General features: G+C 41.9%; 1 protein-coding gene across 1 annotated transcript in view; it reads left to right on the forward strand.

Annotated features, from left to right (window-relative positions):
* The window catches only part of LOC109512654 (partitioning defective 3 homolog), a 188,856-nt gene that overhangs the window by 96,224 nt on the left and 74,481 nt on the right, over window positions 1-18,151 (forward strand). Inside the window, exons 13-15 of the mRNA XM_019864537.1 lie at window positions 9,400-9,588; window positions 9,703-9,873; window positions 17,599-17,752. Coding sequence (XP_019720096.1) covers window positions 9,400-9,588; window positions 9,703-9,873; window positions 17,599-17,752 — 514 coding nt within the window. The remainder of the gene's footprint in view (window positions 1-9,399; window positions 9,589-9,702; window positions 9,874-17,598; window positions 17,753-18,151) is intronic.

Raw genomic sequence — 18,151 nt, forward strand, 5'->3', positions numbered from 1 at the left:
GGTCTTAAAATTGCTCAAGAAAAGTTTGACTCCATTAATACTTGGTCTTCATTGTTCAATTACACCTGAAACCTCGTCTCCAACATTTAATATTGCCCAAGGCAGGACGCTGCTATCAAAAAGACACCACTGTATCATATTATGCCCTGCTTGTTGCCAAATAGTGAACAAATGTAAAATAATTCCCTTTCCTGGGAGGTTTCTTTCTTTCCTTTCTTTTTTATTTTATTTTTATTTTTTTTAAATAAACAAAGTGACATACGTTTCTTTATGATTTCAATGGTGTTTCCTGTAATGGATGTCCTCGTTTTTAAGGTTCAAGCCATTTGTTAACTCCAAATGGGCAGTAATTATTTCCCACATGTTACTGAAACGGTAAAATTAGCTCAGATTGGGCCGGGCTGTTTTCACAGTAATTACCATCAGAATGGTAATGCACTTTTAAATGAGCTGTAGTTTTGGCCATTGACTTATTGCTCCAAGTACTAAAGCCGTGAGTGCAGGTCTCGGAGGGTAAACATGCAAACGGAAATTGGTTTCGCCATACACGTCCTCTGTGTATTGTAAGTCCACCTACACAAATTTGATTCAATTTAAGATCTGTAACTCTTAGCAAAGAAACTCGTCAGTTTGAAAGATCGAACATGAAACAGCCTATTTATTATTTTGAAGCAAACACACACCCAGCCAAGCTGAAATTTATACCTTCATGGGCAACCTCTTTCAACGTTGTTTGTTTGCGCGCTGACGCCTTAAGAAAGTTTCCAGCCACGCTCCGCTCTCGCTGCGCTTCGTCTTCATTTACACAATCACTGTCAGCCAAACCAGTGACAGGTCGACAGATTGTAAAGAAGTCGAACTTGGGAAACTAGGTCATGATGGACTATCAGAGGCGCTGACAGCCTTGTGAAATGAGCAGCTACTTCGAGGTGAATACTAACATTAGCAACCGAAAAAGCCCCATTGAAACCACATCAAATGACTTTTAAATGCCACAAGATCATGCAGGGTAGAATCTATCACGTGAAAATGAATAAATACTCTTTTGGCAAAAAAGGGAATGCACAATAGATTTCCAAATGCAGTTATGAATCACCAGCTGACATTTGAACAACTTTTTGATTCTATCGACAAATTCATGTCTCCTCTGCAATAAAGGTCAGGTCACGTGACTTCTGAGTTATCAGTTACTGCATTTAGCCATTTGACCCTCGACCAGCAATTCATATTTATTTGCCGAAACTTAAAGGTCACCGTTGTTGAAACCAAAAGAGGCTTTGCGCAGCATCGAGCTCAAGGGCTTCGTCAAATTGATCCAGTGAAATTCACCAAACTTGAAAGAACATCTTGAGTCAGGATGGATGAAAAGGAAGGAGCACTGAATTATACATATTCCATTTAAAGTCTACATGACTGAGCACATTGACTCAGATTTGATTTTAAGCCTTTACTGTTGTTTTTGTTTGTGTGTGTGTGTGTGTGTGTGTGTGTGTGTGTGTGTGTGTGTGTGTGTGTGTGTGTGTTTTTTTTGCGTGGAACAAAGTTGTGGTTTATTTTGTTTCGGTAAATCCTCTTTGCTTATTCAACAATTTAATGCAGCATGATCTCACACGTTGCTGAATGACTGACATATTTGTAGTTATGGGTGTGGTCTAGAATGATTCTTTGAAATGTATTTATTTATTGATTGATTTATTTTTATGTCAAATGTGTTCATTCCTGTATGTTCATGTAGGTCCAGAAGGTCTTGGGTTCAGCATTACCTCCAGAGATGTCCCCGTTGGTGGCAGTGCGCCTATTTACGTTAAAAATATTCTCCCACAAGGGGCCGCCATCCAAGATGGGAGACTAAAAGCCGGAGACCGTCTTCTGGAGGTTGGAATCTTGAAAACAGTTGAAGCCATCCCTATATATTATTCAGAAGATACTGTATGTCATCACAAAGATTAAACGTGCGGTTATTATTTTGGATGTGTTCCAAATGAGTAACTTGAATGATTTTTCGATGGCTTTCATTTTATTTCATGGGAAATGATGGATGAAATGAATTTGAAGATGGGTCTGTTCTGATCACTTAATTGACTCCAAATGTTTGGAAGTGTCTTTCTGGCCTCCAGTGGGTGTTCATTCATAAGTCATGTGTGTGCTGCAGGTGGGTGGTGTCGACTTGAATGACAAGACTCAAGAAGAGGTGGTGGCTTTGCTCCGAGCTGCACCTTTGGGTGGCACCGTGAACCTGTTAGCGAGTCGCCCGGAGGACCCTCTGCTGCCTCGAGAAGTGGTCAGTACCCCAGTCAGAACCTCTTTCCACAACATCCCATTCATCAACCCAAGGACTAAATGTCCAGACCTGACTATTTGTGAAACACATGGAGACTATTCCAATTCCTACACCAACTATTTTTACTGCTGAACACTTTTTTTTCTCGATATTTGTCATGCTGAAGACAAATGTCAAATACCACTGACCTCACTTGGAAGCAGTTGATGGGGACACATGCACAAGCACTCAAAACCTGCTGATGTGGGTGTCGATGTCCTGCACGCAGAGGAGAATGACTCACCGATAGACAGGCATAGGCAGATTCCCCACATGGACACGCCTACCGCACGGAGCTTCCACGCAGGGTGACTTTGGCTGTCACCCACCAGATGGTGAGGCCATTGCCCTCGTCCAGCCTGGCCTCCAGCACTCTGACAGCAGTTGTCAGAGCACCTTGGCAGACCAGAGGCCCCTGATGCCACAACCTCGCTCCCACTCTATTCGCGGCCTGGCGTCTGTACTCAATCAGTCCCATCTCACGATGTGTTCACTCACTAGTTTAATTTCATAAAATATACATTTCGGAAATAAAAATGGCATCATTGTGCAGCATCTCATATATACGCTCATGCACAATAGTCTGGGGATATGCTTCTTAAATAAGTAGAGATCCATACTCTATCAAATCGGCTAAACCCGAATCGAATTTTTCTCTTTGGCCATCCGCACAGCGAGCAACATCACCGAAGGCGACCAAACTGGCAATCTCGCGCGGTATAAAGCAGATTACCGCAGTGGAAAAACTGCGCCCCCCATTCATATTCTGTCAGAGCGCATTTCCGCGGCAGAGACAATCCATACTTCAGTGCTTCGTAACTTCAAGTTCACCGAAAGAATTCAGTTTCTCGTTAGCGCTCCTTCAGCGATGTCAGCAATGTGCGTGATGTGCAACACGTCACTTCATAAATGAATCCTCGCTGTGTGAGTGCGGCTGCTGTGCATCTCTTACCTCCTCAGGCATGAACGAATTAGAGAGGATCCGTCATGGAAAAGTCAGTCGAATAATCTCTTTGGTCTTTGTTTTGTTTTAGCCAACTTTTCCAAGCTGAGCTCGACTGTGAGTTATATTTTTCATTACTTTCCTCAGGAGATTAGTCTTTTATTCCGCTCACCCTCCCTGTTATTTTTATTTTTTTTTTGTCCTCTCTCTTTCTGTTACACATTCCCCAGCACTGCTTTCACAAATCTCAATAATCCCTACAAGTATGTTCATAAAAATCAGATAAGGAGGCCAAAGCTCTGCCAGTGACAGTTATTGCAAAAAATGGTGGAAAAGCATCGTGGGTAATTGCTATATGAGCCTCTATGTGTGTGTGTGTGTGTGTGTGTGTGTGTGTGTGTGTGTGTGTGTGTGTGTGTGTGTGTGTGGGTGCAATGGAGTGTGACAGAGAGAGAGAGAGCGCAATTATGTTTCAAAGCGTAGCATGTTTTTCATGCCTCACACACAGTCACACACTTGTCAGTTTTCCTTTTTTTCTGATTGACACATACCTGCTTATGTGCCAAAAATCGTACCGTATCATCCTTTGGTTTGAATGTTTTTTTTTTTTTTTTTTTTTGCACCCCAGCAGGATTATCTCACACTCTCAGCGTGTTTCGATTATGGCTTCAATTACCATTGGGGGCTGGGGGGCTATTTTTATTATTTATTTTTTTGGGGCTATCAATCGCATTTAAAAAAAAAAAATCCTCAGGCTGAGAAGCTGACGGGCCAAAGCCCAGAGTCTTTTTTTCAGGGAATTTTGTTCAAGATCTGTGCACTGGATGTATTTTTACTTTGATGAAATTTGGAACATAAGACATACTGTACCGCATTCTTTTTTGTTGTTTGATTTTCAGCCTGGCTGCCACACTAAACTAGCTGTTGTTGCTGTTGGCCTCGATACGAAACATATTTTTGCCCCCATCGCAGATGCTAAATCATTGCACGCGGAAAAAAAAAAGACTCACAATATGGATTTGCTGAGTGCTTTCGACTGCTGTTCTTACATCATTCAGTGGGCTTCATTTATTATTATTTTTTTTATCTTTTGACATTTTCTGAACTGCGCTGACCAAATGGGCTTAACGAGTCTCTGTCCTAAAAGTGCGGTCCACGTGAGAGCAATTAAAGAGTACGTTAAAATCCCCTTTAATGATCATATCTCATTTGTCACTGATCCATTAGTAGCTATATCTGCCAAGCAATGAGATTCTTAATTGCACAATTAATAGCAGCCTCTGACTGATGTGACAGATGAATTTATGGCCTCTGTGAATGCCGGAGATGCGTCAGACAAACGCATGACAGCGCTGTTGATAATTTTAAACCAGGCCACCAACCCTGGTGGCCTGGTTTAAAATTCCCCATATTATAGCGGGCTAATGGCCCGTTTCATAAGTGCCAACCCTGGTGGCCTGGTTTAAAATTCCCCATATTCCAGTTTTACAGCTGCACAGCGATTGAGGAAGATCATCGCAATAAATAATCATAAATTAACACTGTTTTTCTGAGTCACCTAAATTGCTGGATCGAGAAGAAAGAAAGAGTCACGGATGGCGTGGTGGTATATTCACGTGCTTGAAATCGAGCGTTTTAGTTTGTTTTTTTTCTTTTATGAGTGCTGATTGTGGTCAACGGTGTTTTTAATCAACCCGCTGACGAAATTGATCCTCAAGGTTGTACAACTCATAGCTTGTCATATAGAGGCCGGAAGACAAATGATACAGAGATCTATTGACTTAAGTTCACTCGTCTTCATTTCATTTCCTCAAGGGCAACTTTAGCTTTATCATCCTCGCTGTCATCGAGTGTTTCATTTGGAATTGCGTTCTGGATTGAAGACATTAAAAACCTCTGCACAAATATAAAACGGGGCTAGAAAATGACGGTACATTTGGAAATGTATTTATTACGTGACTTGACTCATTGTCCCATTGTATATATATCAAAGAAACGCTGCCTTGTTAAAGCACCCTATTGTCACTTTAAGAGTACAGGAATGAGATGGCGATAAGTGGGACTAACTTGATATAATGCCGTCTTGACACCACCCCCTCCCAAAAAAAATGTCTTTGGTGTTAATATAATTAGATGAGACTTACTGTGGAGCAATGCTTCTTTCCTCACTGTTCTTGTTAATTAGGCGATAGAGACACAGCATTTATTTTTTCTTCCAGGCAGGTGAATAAATCAATGGATTTTAGCTTAGCAAAAAAAGGCATCACTTATTCAAATTACAAAAAAATAAATTAAAAAAATAATTTAAACGGGAAGGCTCTGGAAAGCCGCCGTGGTGTGAACTGCAGTGAGCAAGGTCACTTGCTGTCGCTGTTTTGAACAATGTACTGATAGGGGTTGCCTTTCAATCGATGAATCACGATGAATAATACTTGAATGATGGTGCCTGGTAACAAGGATTAGCTGTGTTATTATAAAACAAGACCGTTTTGTCATTTTATATATTTATTTTTCAAACAAGGGAAACTCGCCTCGCATGTCCCATGCATTCCTGCAGGCTGTTCAAACATTAAGTTAACCTTTGAAGGTCAGAGCCGTTTATATTTTCCTCCAATAATTAAAGGAAAAATGTTCAATGTGCTAAAACGGTGGCTGTTGAGCTTCGGATCAAAACTTTGAGCCGTTATTGTTTGCGAATGAAAGCGTAACTGACTGCTGTGGTCAAAGTACCTTTACGGGGACTTCCAGACACAATTTGAAAGAAAATCACCAAAACACAGGCGGCAAGGGATATCTGCTCAATTTCCGTTTTTTTTTTTTTTTTTTTTTTTGCAAGTTGCTTGAAAGTTTGAGCCCTTAGGGTTGACTAAATTATACGATGTTCTTGATGAAACAAAGTAATCTGATGAGTCCCCCCCTCCCCCACTCGTATTATCTTTGAAGCCTCAACCGATGCTTTGTCATAATTATAGATTATCCTTCCAAGTGCTATCGAAGACAATAGCAGCCTGTCGAATGATCTCCAAGCACGCAGCGCCACCTGTTTTCGTTTAGCACTTTTCAGCAGCTGTTCCTATAATTATGTTTGCTGTCGGTGCAAAGAATGGGAGGGTGCGCTGCAGCATAGTCCCTTGCTGACAAACAAGGTTGTTAAAGGCCACTCGTGGCGACGGTTACTTTTTCCCAGAAGAGGATTCGATGAGTTTCAACAGCCCATAATAGATTGAAGGGTGTACTGTGTATGCTGTCGGATAGAGCGCAGCCATTCTTTCAGCCACCGTTACTACCGTGATCTGCCGAGGAGGATCCTTGGCATCATCAACATTTGCAATTAAAAATAAACGTGACAAGTAGACATTCTGAGGGTTGGAATTTTGGATTATCCTACTCTATGCAAGAAAACCATGCTTCCAATCCCTCGCTTCAAGATTGCTTTAAACCTTTAAACCTCCTTCCAGCTTGTTGCCGTCACACTTCTGAAAATTCCCCTGTACCTGGGAAGTCTTTGTTTTGTCGTCATCTAGACCTTTTGTCACAAAATATGACACTGCCTGAAGGAATTTGTTCTGACAATCCTCATCACACGTTAAGCAATTACACCCATGGCTGACTTCTTTTAGCCTCTTTGAATTTATTTCCAATGACCTTTATGTCACCAAATTAGGCCAAGTGTGGAGAGAAGTTTCCAGCAGTGTTAATTGTTTTAGGCATTGAGGTGCGGAGAACTCACATTTGTGTGTGAAAAGGACTAATTGTGATTCATTTGCCCGTTTTTCTCCTCCAAGGCGTTCTTGCTTCCTCAGTGCACCTTCCTTGTTCATATGTGACGAGTGAAGTCAGGTGGAAACAAAATAAAAAGGCCAATTAAGCAGAAGAAAGCAGGTGCAGGTGCACTATTTTTAGACTAATGAAGAGCATTTTCTTCGATTTGTCCCTCTTTGTTCACCGAGTCGCATGCCACCGCCCCTGTAAAAAAGGAATGGCTGTCTCTGGCCGACCAAAGTGTGGGCGTAAATGTGTCTCTTAAAAGTTGGAATTGGGTTAAAGCACAGGTGTCAAACTCAAGGAAGATCCGGCCCACGGCATCGTTTTATGTGAAGACGTTTCTCCAATTCACACATTTTAGTTCAGGATAATCATGATTCTTCGAAATCTTTCAAGTGCACGGACACGGAGGGTCCCACGAGTGGGTTTGTGTACTTCCGCAAATTTTGTCGCGCCCCCGTGCGCCCCAAGCAGGCACGCAGTGAAAAATTCAGCAAACAGCGGCCATTTTGGGCGTTATGTCCATCATGCGAGTCCGCGCTCCTAAACGAAGCCTGTTCCCATTGCGGACTGTGAGCACGGGTTTCTGAGCTAGTCGTATCCAGCTCAGTTTGAGCCGGCTTGAATCGACGCAACAGGCCCTGTCAGGCAGCCTGACATACTCATTCGAGCCTAGCAGCACTTTTTCCTGTCTAATGAAAATGTTTCACTGCTCTCTCATCCTCTGCCTTGGTCCGCAATTCCCGGAACACTGCTTTGAGTGGGCGGTTATTCTGTCATCATTGTGGAGGGAGTGGGCTTTCAAGCACTCACACACCTTAAACACGTACACTCACTCTGACCTCGTTTTAACATGAGAATGTAACTGCTGGATGAAAAAGGTTGTTTTTTTAGATACTTAATTAATAATTTGGGTTGATTGATTTTTCTCAATAATAATAATAATAATAAATTATGAATAATTTTTTTCCAAATATGAATTAATATCAATTATTATTATTCCTAGGTGGTGCAAGATCTACCTAATAAGGACGGAGTCTGACTTCGTTTTAACTTATTATTCCTAGGTGGTGCAAGATCTACCTAATAAAGTGTGTGGAGATATTGATTCACATTGAAAGTGAAATTTGATGTCAAATTGAGTTTCCATTTTCAAAGGAATCAGGAAAAAAAACATTGCCTCTCATTTCTTCTTTTTTTTTATGGTGTAAGGGGACCGTGGGTTTTGAGGCATTGTGGTGCTCTGAGGGTCAGAACGTGCAAAAAAAAAGAAAAAAAAAACAGCTGGTGGGTAGTACAGATAGGTCAAAAATGAAAGGGAAATAGCAGAAGCAAAAAAATAGCTGAAAAAAATACACACAAATAAAAACGATGGCTGTCTAGCGTGTTGGGTGGTGTTCAAAAGAACTTTCACCTGAATGCACTGCTGCATCCTAATAACTCCTCAGCCCATGAAGGGAGAAAACGGACACCTTATGCTCTGTTTTACCTCTTCCCTGTGCTTAACACTTTACCCAAGCAGCTGTGAGGGGCACACACCTGGCGGCCATCCATCTGGCGCCGTGCAAGTGTGCGTGTCTGTGTGCTGATACGCGTCCATTTAAATAGGTCTTGCAGTGAGGTCTCCTGGGTTGATTGTGCTTACTGCCATTAATCTTCAACTGGACGTTATCTGTCCCATCACGACATCCCAGAACTGCTCCCGTGCTCTCAATCTGCAAACAGGGAACATGTCAACAAAGCACGATGTTGTCTGTGACTTGAGACGAAGGCGTAGTTAACACAAAGTCAACTGGGCTGTTTTCCTCCTGATTTTGCCCATTCTTGCTCACAATCACATCGAGGGCCGATTTCGAGTGTTCCATTAACATGCATGTTTTTGGAATGTGGGAAGAAACCGGAGTACCCGGAGAAAACCTACACAGGCACGGGGAGAACATGCAAACTCCACACAGGAAGGCCAGAAGCAGAATCGAACCATGCACCTCTGCGCAGTGAGGTCGACGTGCTAACCGGTCAACCGCCATGCCGCCAACTCTTCTTTAAAGCTTCTCTTTTTCAGAGAAGCCTCTTTTTTTTTTTTCATAGATGAAGTTTCTTGAGGGATTAATCCCATATGACCTTCCTGCCAGTTGGGGTTGAAATGTTTGTCGGTTTACCTGACTGTGGCTTGCTATATTCACAGAACAACGAACTTTAAACACTACCGATGAGCATTTTCCAATCTTTACATATCGTTTGAAATTGTTTTCCTGATTGACTAAGTCCAACTTCTCTCACAGGTCGTTTAATTTTTGATAGTTTATTTTAGAATTGATGGATTCATATTGTATTTAGTTAGATGTACTAAGTTTGTCCTGAATTTCTCCAGCAGCTAGGGAATGACGACCTGGTGTTGACCCCCGATGGTGGACGGGAGTTCCTGACCTTTGAGATCCCGCTCAATGACTCTGGTTCAGCGGGCCTCGGGGTCAGCGTCAAAGGTAACAGGTCCAAGGAGAACCACGCCGACTTGGGCATATTTGTCAAATCCATCATCAATGGAGGTGCTGCCAGCAAGGCGAGTAACACCCGTCCCTCCTTTAGCTAGCTACACAAACATATTCGAGCTCACAAGGCTGTCCTCCAAAATGCGGCATATATTGGTATGAGGAGATCTAACATTTATCTCCAGGATGGGCGTCTGCGCATAAATGACCAACTCATCGCAGTCAATGGAGAGTCACTGCTTGAGAATAGCAATCAGGAAGCCATGGAAACGCTACGCAAATCCATGTCAGTCGAAGGCAACAAACGAGGGATGATCCAGCTCATCGTAGCCCGGCGGGTGGCCCAAAACACAGAGGTAGCTCACAGCCGAACTCAGCAAGCTACGCACGCAGACACAAGGGCTTGACTGTCATAGCTTGAGTGAATGAATTCATGCATCCACATCGCTGCCTGTGTAATTTTCCCAACTTTATCAATACACACAATATGCGGGTGCGGTGGTCCATGCTGTCGAGTTTCGTGTGGACATTGCAGGTCCATTGCAGGTGTTTGCTGGTCACAAAACCAGATAAATGGGATTGTTGCACAAAGAAGGGTTCTGGTGTAACGTTACTGTATGCATGCGACGCACTGCGACGACGCTTAATCCATCTCACTGTAGATTTCGGAGCTGCAAAATAACTCAGGGATAACTTAAATGTGGCGACCATAAAGGACCTTCAAATATTCTCATTTCCTGTGTGAGATAGCTGATAGCGGTGCACATTTATTTCCATCCTTGGTGTGAGTGACTTGGGCCACATTGGGCCTTTGATCTGATATCTAAGAAAACCTTTGCTCTGTTATGATTGACAGTTTTGCTGAAAAACACAGTAAGACAGTCCGATAAAGGAAGATGTATTCCAGCAAGGTTTGAGATTAATATAAGCAAATGGTTGAGCAGAAACCTTGCAGGAAGGTTATTTTGTTTTGAATTGACTTTTTTTTTTTTTAAATCCCTACATACCCCATATTATTTTACACACATTAGTCTCAGTTGTGCTCTATTATAAACAATATATCCACTGCAAAGCCCAAGATCACAGTCACCGCAGTACAATTTAATCAGGTCAAGTCACCTCTATTTTTGAATGTACTGTAGCATGCATACGTTTTCTTCCGGCTGTCATCATTCACTGTTCGAGCATCAAGTAAATAGTTTGTTGAAGTTTTTGCACAAACGGCACCAAGCTCGATGGGTATTCCAAAAAAAAAAAAAAACATGTTCAGTAGTTGTCTGTTCCCGCTGTATTGCAGCTCCTTGAATTTGTAAAATGCAGGGCTGTTTTGTGCTTTCTGCTTTCCCCTTGGCATTGATATTAACTTCCCATGCAACCTCCCCCACCCTCCTCTCCTCCGTTTCACTTGAAGGAGAACATCCATTCCTTCTGGAAAAGCACAGCCTGGAGGTTTAATGAGTTGTATCACTTTGCTCCAGTTCCTCACTTGTCCTTTTAAATCCCTCACCAGCATGGAGAAAGTGGCCATCTCTCCGCAGTGTGATAGCCGACATTATCTTATAAGGTTACGGTTTGATACTCACTTGACATGACGGTTCAGGACAAAGTTAGTGTCCTGAAAGGTAATTTGAATAGATGCCAACATGCCGGTTTTTCATGATGCTCAAGAGTAGTGAGAATCTAAGATCATGGCAGGACCCCAATCGGAAAGGGAGACTTCTCCTCCAAGCAACCAACACGCCCCCCCATTCACAATACTGGACCCCTGGCCAGGCAGATAGCATGTGGGGAACCAGCGCCAGTTTGCCACTGTCACCCAGCAGAATGGAACTGAGCACTGGGGGCCACCATTGAAATGAATCAGATCCATCACTGTCTGCAGGGGATAGGAGCCGAGCCGCACGCACTAATGCATCGGAGGGGGAACTTTCCACGGGTGCAGCACATCCAGGCTGCTTAATTGTGCGAAAAAAATTTCACTGATTTCATCATTGCTCCGTCCTGCAGCCTTAACTATCACGTGTTCTACAACAGAGCAGTGTTGTCGTTTTTTTTTTTGTTTTTTTTTTGACCGGGTGCACAGTAGCACACCTACATCCATACATCTTCACACTTGAATGAATAAAGATTTAGCCAATGTTTAATTAATTCTGAACTAGCCAAAGATAAAATATAATTTGATTCGAAATGTGAGGCAATGGCCACATTTAATGGCCTGCATAGTAAAATATCACGGAGAATACAGTTTGAAATATGCACTTGAGTTTGAGTACATAAATATATTCAAAACATAATCAGTGTCCTTTTGACGCGAAAATTGATTAGTAGCTGCGTTTGCGACCATAGACTCGTATCTTTCCACACTGGATCAAATTCCAGTTGAACAACCCAAGGGGCATTTACCTTCAGTGAAAAAAAAAATACTTTTACCATCTCCACCACACTCAACTTCTGAGTTAAGAAGAAAAAAAAAATCTATAGTTTTTATCTTCGCAGTAGCAGACCCTTGCTTCGAAGCAGTACCCAGTACGTGACAGATGACCATCACGCTGGTTTTCTTCCGATTAAAGCCTTTAAGCTGTATGAATGTATGCCATCCTTTTTTCTTTCGCGTACAACTGTTTTGATTTCAGTCACCGTGTCCTACGCGCAAGGGCATATGAACCACAGGCACACTTTTATCTCTGCTAGATCTCCCCCATGAACAATGATTTTCTCTCTTCAGGCGCGTCTTTGAAAAGGTATCTTTACGCCCCAGATAAAGAAGACGATTGGTCACTGACAATTTGTTTGAAGCTTTGTAATTGCATGACTGCTTCTTCATACGGACTAATTTTTCTTTCTGTATCTTTGTTCTATTAATGTGCTGCCACGTGTGTTCGTGTTAAATCACATTTCAGAAAAAGCAATTTCAATTCCATTTATTCTAATGCCACGCTGCTTTAATGTTCCAATTTTCATGGAAAATTCCTATCACAGTTTTTTTTTCTTTTACATTTCTATTACTCTTTTTTTCATTACAAATGATGCTTTCTTCTCATATTTTCAGTTGAAATCATTTTTTATAGCACTTGCTAAAGTATCAAAGGCTTTCCAAGTAACAAATACCAAAACCTCAAAAACATCAGAATGAAAAGGCATCCGTGAATAAATAATGTATAGCATCTTGAGGATGTATTACGAAAACTTTCATGTACGACCAGTATTAATTCAGACTCACAAACCCATCCAGATGTAGACCCAGATGTAAAGTATTTGTCTTTTGATGTGCAAACCAAAATTGTTCCAGTACTATTGGATTGAAGTATATACTCATATAATTTTTAATGAAACACTCTTGGATTTTGATGAAGTCGGAGGACATGCATAACAGACATTTTGGCAGCAGGGGTTGGGGCGGGGGGTGAGGGCAGCGGAGAACAAATGGAGACCATTTTTTGCGTGAGGGGGGGGTAATGAAGAAATGTAATCGAACAGGCTGGTAAAATAAATGAACAATGTCTTGGGAATGAACAATAACCATAAACAAACGGCATCTGATTCTGCTGTCTCCTTTCAAAGAAGTTTCAGCGAGCATCTGTTTCTGTCTGTCACACAGTCGCAGTTCATGCCCCCCCCCTCGGATTTTTTGGTATTAATCACACATATATCTATCTGAAAGTGGACAGCCTGATAATGAATATGCTTCGAGCGGGCACAGATTTGAAATCGACCACAGAACGTCAACCCGTGCCTGTACGCACATTTGCGGTGTCATTTAAGTCCGAGATCTCCTGCACTGACAGGCACTATTGACAAACCGATTGGATCTGCTTTTTTTCTTACCGTCACGACCCAGAACTTTGCGCACAAACACCGATCCATCACCCCCGCGTCACCTGACACTTGCACACAAATGTATTGCATTCATGATCCCATTTTTCACAAGGTGCAGGTGTATTCAGAAAATGTCCGCCTAACCCTGCGCACGAAACAAATGTATCATTCCTTTTATTACTCATCATATCAATTATATTGATCATTGCAGACATTTGCGTTCCTGCAAACAACAAAAACTGCTGCCAGACACGACTGAACCTACACTTCAGTCAGAACCCAGCCTATCTATTGGGTGTCGTGTTGAAATAAAAATATCTTGCAAGTTAGTATCATAAGCCTGCCACTGACTGACTTGTTTGTCATGCAGTCCAAAAGCCCCGGAGTCACTTAGGGAACGTTTATGTAAAGGGACAAGGAGGAAGGAAGTTGCTGGCCTGAACAAAAGACATACTCTTGGACGAGAAGCTGATCGATAAATCCTGGAGAGAGCTATCAATCAAAACCCCAGCCTAGTAATTTATGGTTTTATTAGTATTGAGCTGACCACTGCTGCTGGAGAACTTAAAACCCTGAGATGCTGGCTAACAAGGAAGCAACATTCCTGACATGGCATTTATCATACATAGATATATAAAGTATATGGATATATTTTTTTTTCCTGCAGCGCTTATCAAACCCAGGTCACCTGCATCCTGCATGGATGTCAGGCAAAAAGAAACACTGCACCAAGAGTGAACGCGTGACATTTTTCCACGCGCATTCCATATTCAGGAGGTTGAGTGAAAGATGTCTTTAATGGTGCATTCTGGGAAACGCAGTTTGCAATGCAATTGTAACAGTACAATATTGTGGGAAGGAGAGGAAGCAGAGTAGCACAAATACGATTCTAGTGCCGCCGCCCCTTGAATTCTCGTCCTGCTCTCCGCGGACTAACTCGTTTAGGAGAAGCAGGGGAAACTCAATAGGACCAATTGAGAAATAATATATTGAATCTGGTGGTTAAGTGGGCTTCTTGGCCCCGGTGTAGGACGACACTGGTGAAATTTTTGTGTCTGAGAACATAGCCAGCATAGTCGGTAGGTGTACCTATGAAAACAAACAGTCACACACGTTCTTTCTGTTTAAAGGATGCCAACTTAAATGTAGGGTATATCATGAATTCATTCTTCTGCGGACCAGAAGAGCTGCAAGTGTACTGTGCATAGAGAGGCAGGAACAAAATGTGTAACTGTAGCTGAAGGGATGAACATTAAATTACTTTGGACCCATTTGCTCTCCACTGATCCTTGCAGTGTTTGTTTGTTTGTTTGTTTGTTTATCAAACATATGTAAAACATACAATAACAGATGACAAAATGCAAACAAAAATTATGAAAGGAAAATAAAAATAAGTAATACAAACATCATCACAGTTATATGTTCAAAGGAGTAGGGAGAAGTATACAACTTATCTAGTCCTACCCCTTGTTGTGCAATAATGTATATTGATCATTTCCAATACCAAAGAAAAGGAAGAAATCTACATTTCATCAAATACTTTTACCCTTTTGTGTACTATACTTATCTATTGATACACCTTTCGGTTTGTATATATATAGTTGTTCTTTCTACTTTTTATATCAAATGACTCATATTCATTATATATACTGCATTTCTTGAATACATTCAATAAGTCTTTCTTTGAAGTTGTAAATATAAAGTAACATCACTAAAGAAATTAATTAATTAAAAAAATCTTTAATCGCAATTGTTGAGGTATCTTTAGACGCGAGACTTTTATTTCCTTTTTCTTTTGGGCAATTTTTTTGCAATCAAATGGATATGCCGGCCTGCTCAAAGAGATTGTACCAGTCCTCAGTGTTTCCACTCTCCATCTTTTTTTACAATTCACCTTGTCAAACTGATCAGTAAGAAACACTGGTTTTATAATAACGAGTATAACCATAGCGACAGTTTTTGGACTGCAATCATGTCCTACTCTTGTACTAAGTTTGTGTGTCTTTATTGGTGGATGTTTGGGTTGATTCGGGCAAATGGAATTTTTGCTCAGGTATGATCTAAACGAATGGAAGTGAGCTTTCCGTCTGGAGAGACTTGGCGTGTGCCTGTGGCGAGATGCAGCAGCTTAAGTCTGTAATTACAGCATTACGGTAGAGGTGACTGGATTAGGGCGATGGCAACAGGCTGATGCTCGGATAGAAGGCCGGCAAATGGCAACAGACTTGACATTATTAGCCTTGGGTGACAGTTTAAGACTCTCTGTCAACACTTTCTTTCCTCCCCTCGCTGCAACTGAAGGTCGGCGAGATGCTGACAGAGAGGCCAAAGCAATTTGTGTATGAGTTTGCATTTACCACAAATATTGCCCCAGAGAAATAAGAGGCGATACACACACACACGTATGAGTTTGTGATAAATCAAAGTTGAAATAAGCACAGTCGGTTTTCTTCCTTCCTGCTCAGTCTATAGGTTAATCCACTCTGAAAACAACTGGATTAGGACAGATTAAACACACGCTGGGGTAACAAAAAAATGATTAGAAGAAAGTCTTAAAGAAACACACACACACCAAAAAAAAAAGTCTTTGATGAAAATGTACCGCATGGATTGGATTGAATGATCAAAATCTTTCTTGTTCTGAACTGATTGCTTAGTCATTGGGTTGGGGTTAAAGTTGGGGTGGGGAACAATCGGAAGGTTCACTGACCATCCCCACCTCGCATCACGGCCCAAAAATAAAGAGGAAACATATTCCACATTCTGCAAACAACCTCTCTGGGCCTGAAGTTGTGGCTAATTGATGCTTGCGCTAAATAATGCAGTCGTTGAATGGGTCCTCTTGGAAGTGACCTAAATTTTGGATTACTACTCTGGCATAGTAATGCCCGCAGTCTCGGGATTTCACACCAACATCACTGCTTTTGGTGTCAATTTTCCCAAGTCGGTAAACAATGTCAGCATGATTACGTTTTAACATGCGCAGAACGCAGCATCTATTTAAAACAGCTCCACAGAGTGAGATTGTCTGATTTCTTTCCTTATCTTGATCTATATTTCTTCTCTGGTTATATTTCTGGTGTTTTAATCTGTTCATTCTCAGCCAGTAGTTTACAATGCGGCTCCTAGTTTACGACTTTTTCCACGCCAAGCAACCACCACATGGGATTCACTGATCGAGTGTCAAGCATATCAAATAAATGTTCATTTCGCAAATTTGAACCTGACAGAGTTTCAACCGTCGAAGGCCACCTATTTATGACCCCTGCCATTGGTGATCATATTATGTATGCGTTGACCCAGGCATTCGTTTAATGCACACTGCTGTTCTCTGTTTGCTTTCATCAATGTTGTTCAGCTGCTTTTTCAACCTTATTTAAACCAATCCAATAAGTCCCAGTTGGTTTGTACGCATCTCCGATCTCGAGCCAGGTTTTGCCACTCCCTTGAGAGTTTAACATGGCAGCTCTCATAATTCAGAGGAACAACAGATCATGCAAATTTCATCACTGTGTTTGCCAGAGATTCCCTTTCTTGAGCTCATGTTTTTTTTTTTTCTGCGTCCAAGGTTTCTATTACGCTTGTCTGTCTTGGCTGGAAGCCAGAAGAGAAATGTTGGACATCAATAACTGTATTATCTTGAGACTCCTGGTTCAAAGCATGCTTGAGTTATAGAGTCAAACAGATCTTGAGTATCGGGCTTTGAGCGAGGTCTCTGTAAAAATGTTGTGTACAGGTCTCTAGTTTGTTGAAGACCAAACGCATCTCTACCAATGCGTCCCGAAGCCTAAGGCTAAACCGCTCTTCACTTATCAAAACTGGTACATGCACTGATTTGTACAATGGGGTAACTAGCAGGCCTCCACATTGGCTGCATGACAAATGTCACTTGTTCCGGATTTATTGTTTGAGACAGCTGCCAATCGACCCACGGGAAATCCGTGGAGTTTTTATCGGCTTTTGGCCAGCTTAGCTCACTGCAGGAACCGTTTCGCACCGCTCAGCCAGAAAATACTGACGCAAGCTGAGATCAGTCTCTCCGACATGATTTTGGAGAACGGTGTTTTGTCAAACACTCAAATGAGCACTTCCATTCCATGCACAAGGACGAATTTAAATGAGATACAACTTTTGATTGCTGTACCGCTTTGGGAAATTGAACTCACACTCTGTGCCACCATTTATTTTTACATATTTATATTTATTGTACAAGTATACAAGTGTCGAAGCTTCTGTTCATACTCACCCGGTCTTGTGTTCTGTAGGAGGTCCCTGGCAGCCCACCTATACCGGGCCATCCTGGAAACCCTTCCAGTCATCAAGAAAAACACGAGCGGCGTATCTCCCACTCCCTGTATGAAAGCATTGACGGTTTTGAGAAAACCTCCACACCACGAGCAAATTCAGTTGGACGGATTGGTAAGTCATATTTACATCATTTTTTTTTCCCAATGCTCTCTTTCAGCACAGTTAGTCAGATTTTAAAGTCCTAAAATGTGCTTGTGCGTATTTGCCATTTACCTTTCCAAAAAAAAAAAAGTGTCTTTTTAAAACAGAGTTCTGTGCTAGCTTCTCTGATATCCCCCAGTGTTCTCTCACAACCTTCTCCGCACCCCTAAAGCTCTTCATCGACACACCACGTTTCACCATTCAAACCCCGAAGGGATTAACGTCATTGCTAATCTCCCCTGCGCTCACTCCACTCCTGACCGGTTTCACTCAAGGCAATTCCCAATCTGTCCGGTTGACATCAACTGGCTGACATCTGAGCTCTTTGGCTGTATTGGAATTGGCAATTCAATCCACCACCAGTCACTG

This window comes from Hippocampus comes, unplaced genomic scaffold (assembly GCF_001891065.2).
Source record: "Hippocampus comes isolate QL1 unplaced genomic scaffold, H_comes_QL1_v1.1 scaffold389, whole genome shotgun sequence".
Lineage (NCBI taxonomy): Eukaryota > Metazoa > Chordata > Actinopteri > Syngnathiformes > Syngnathidae > Hippocampus > Hippocampus comes.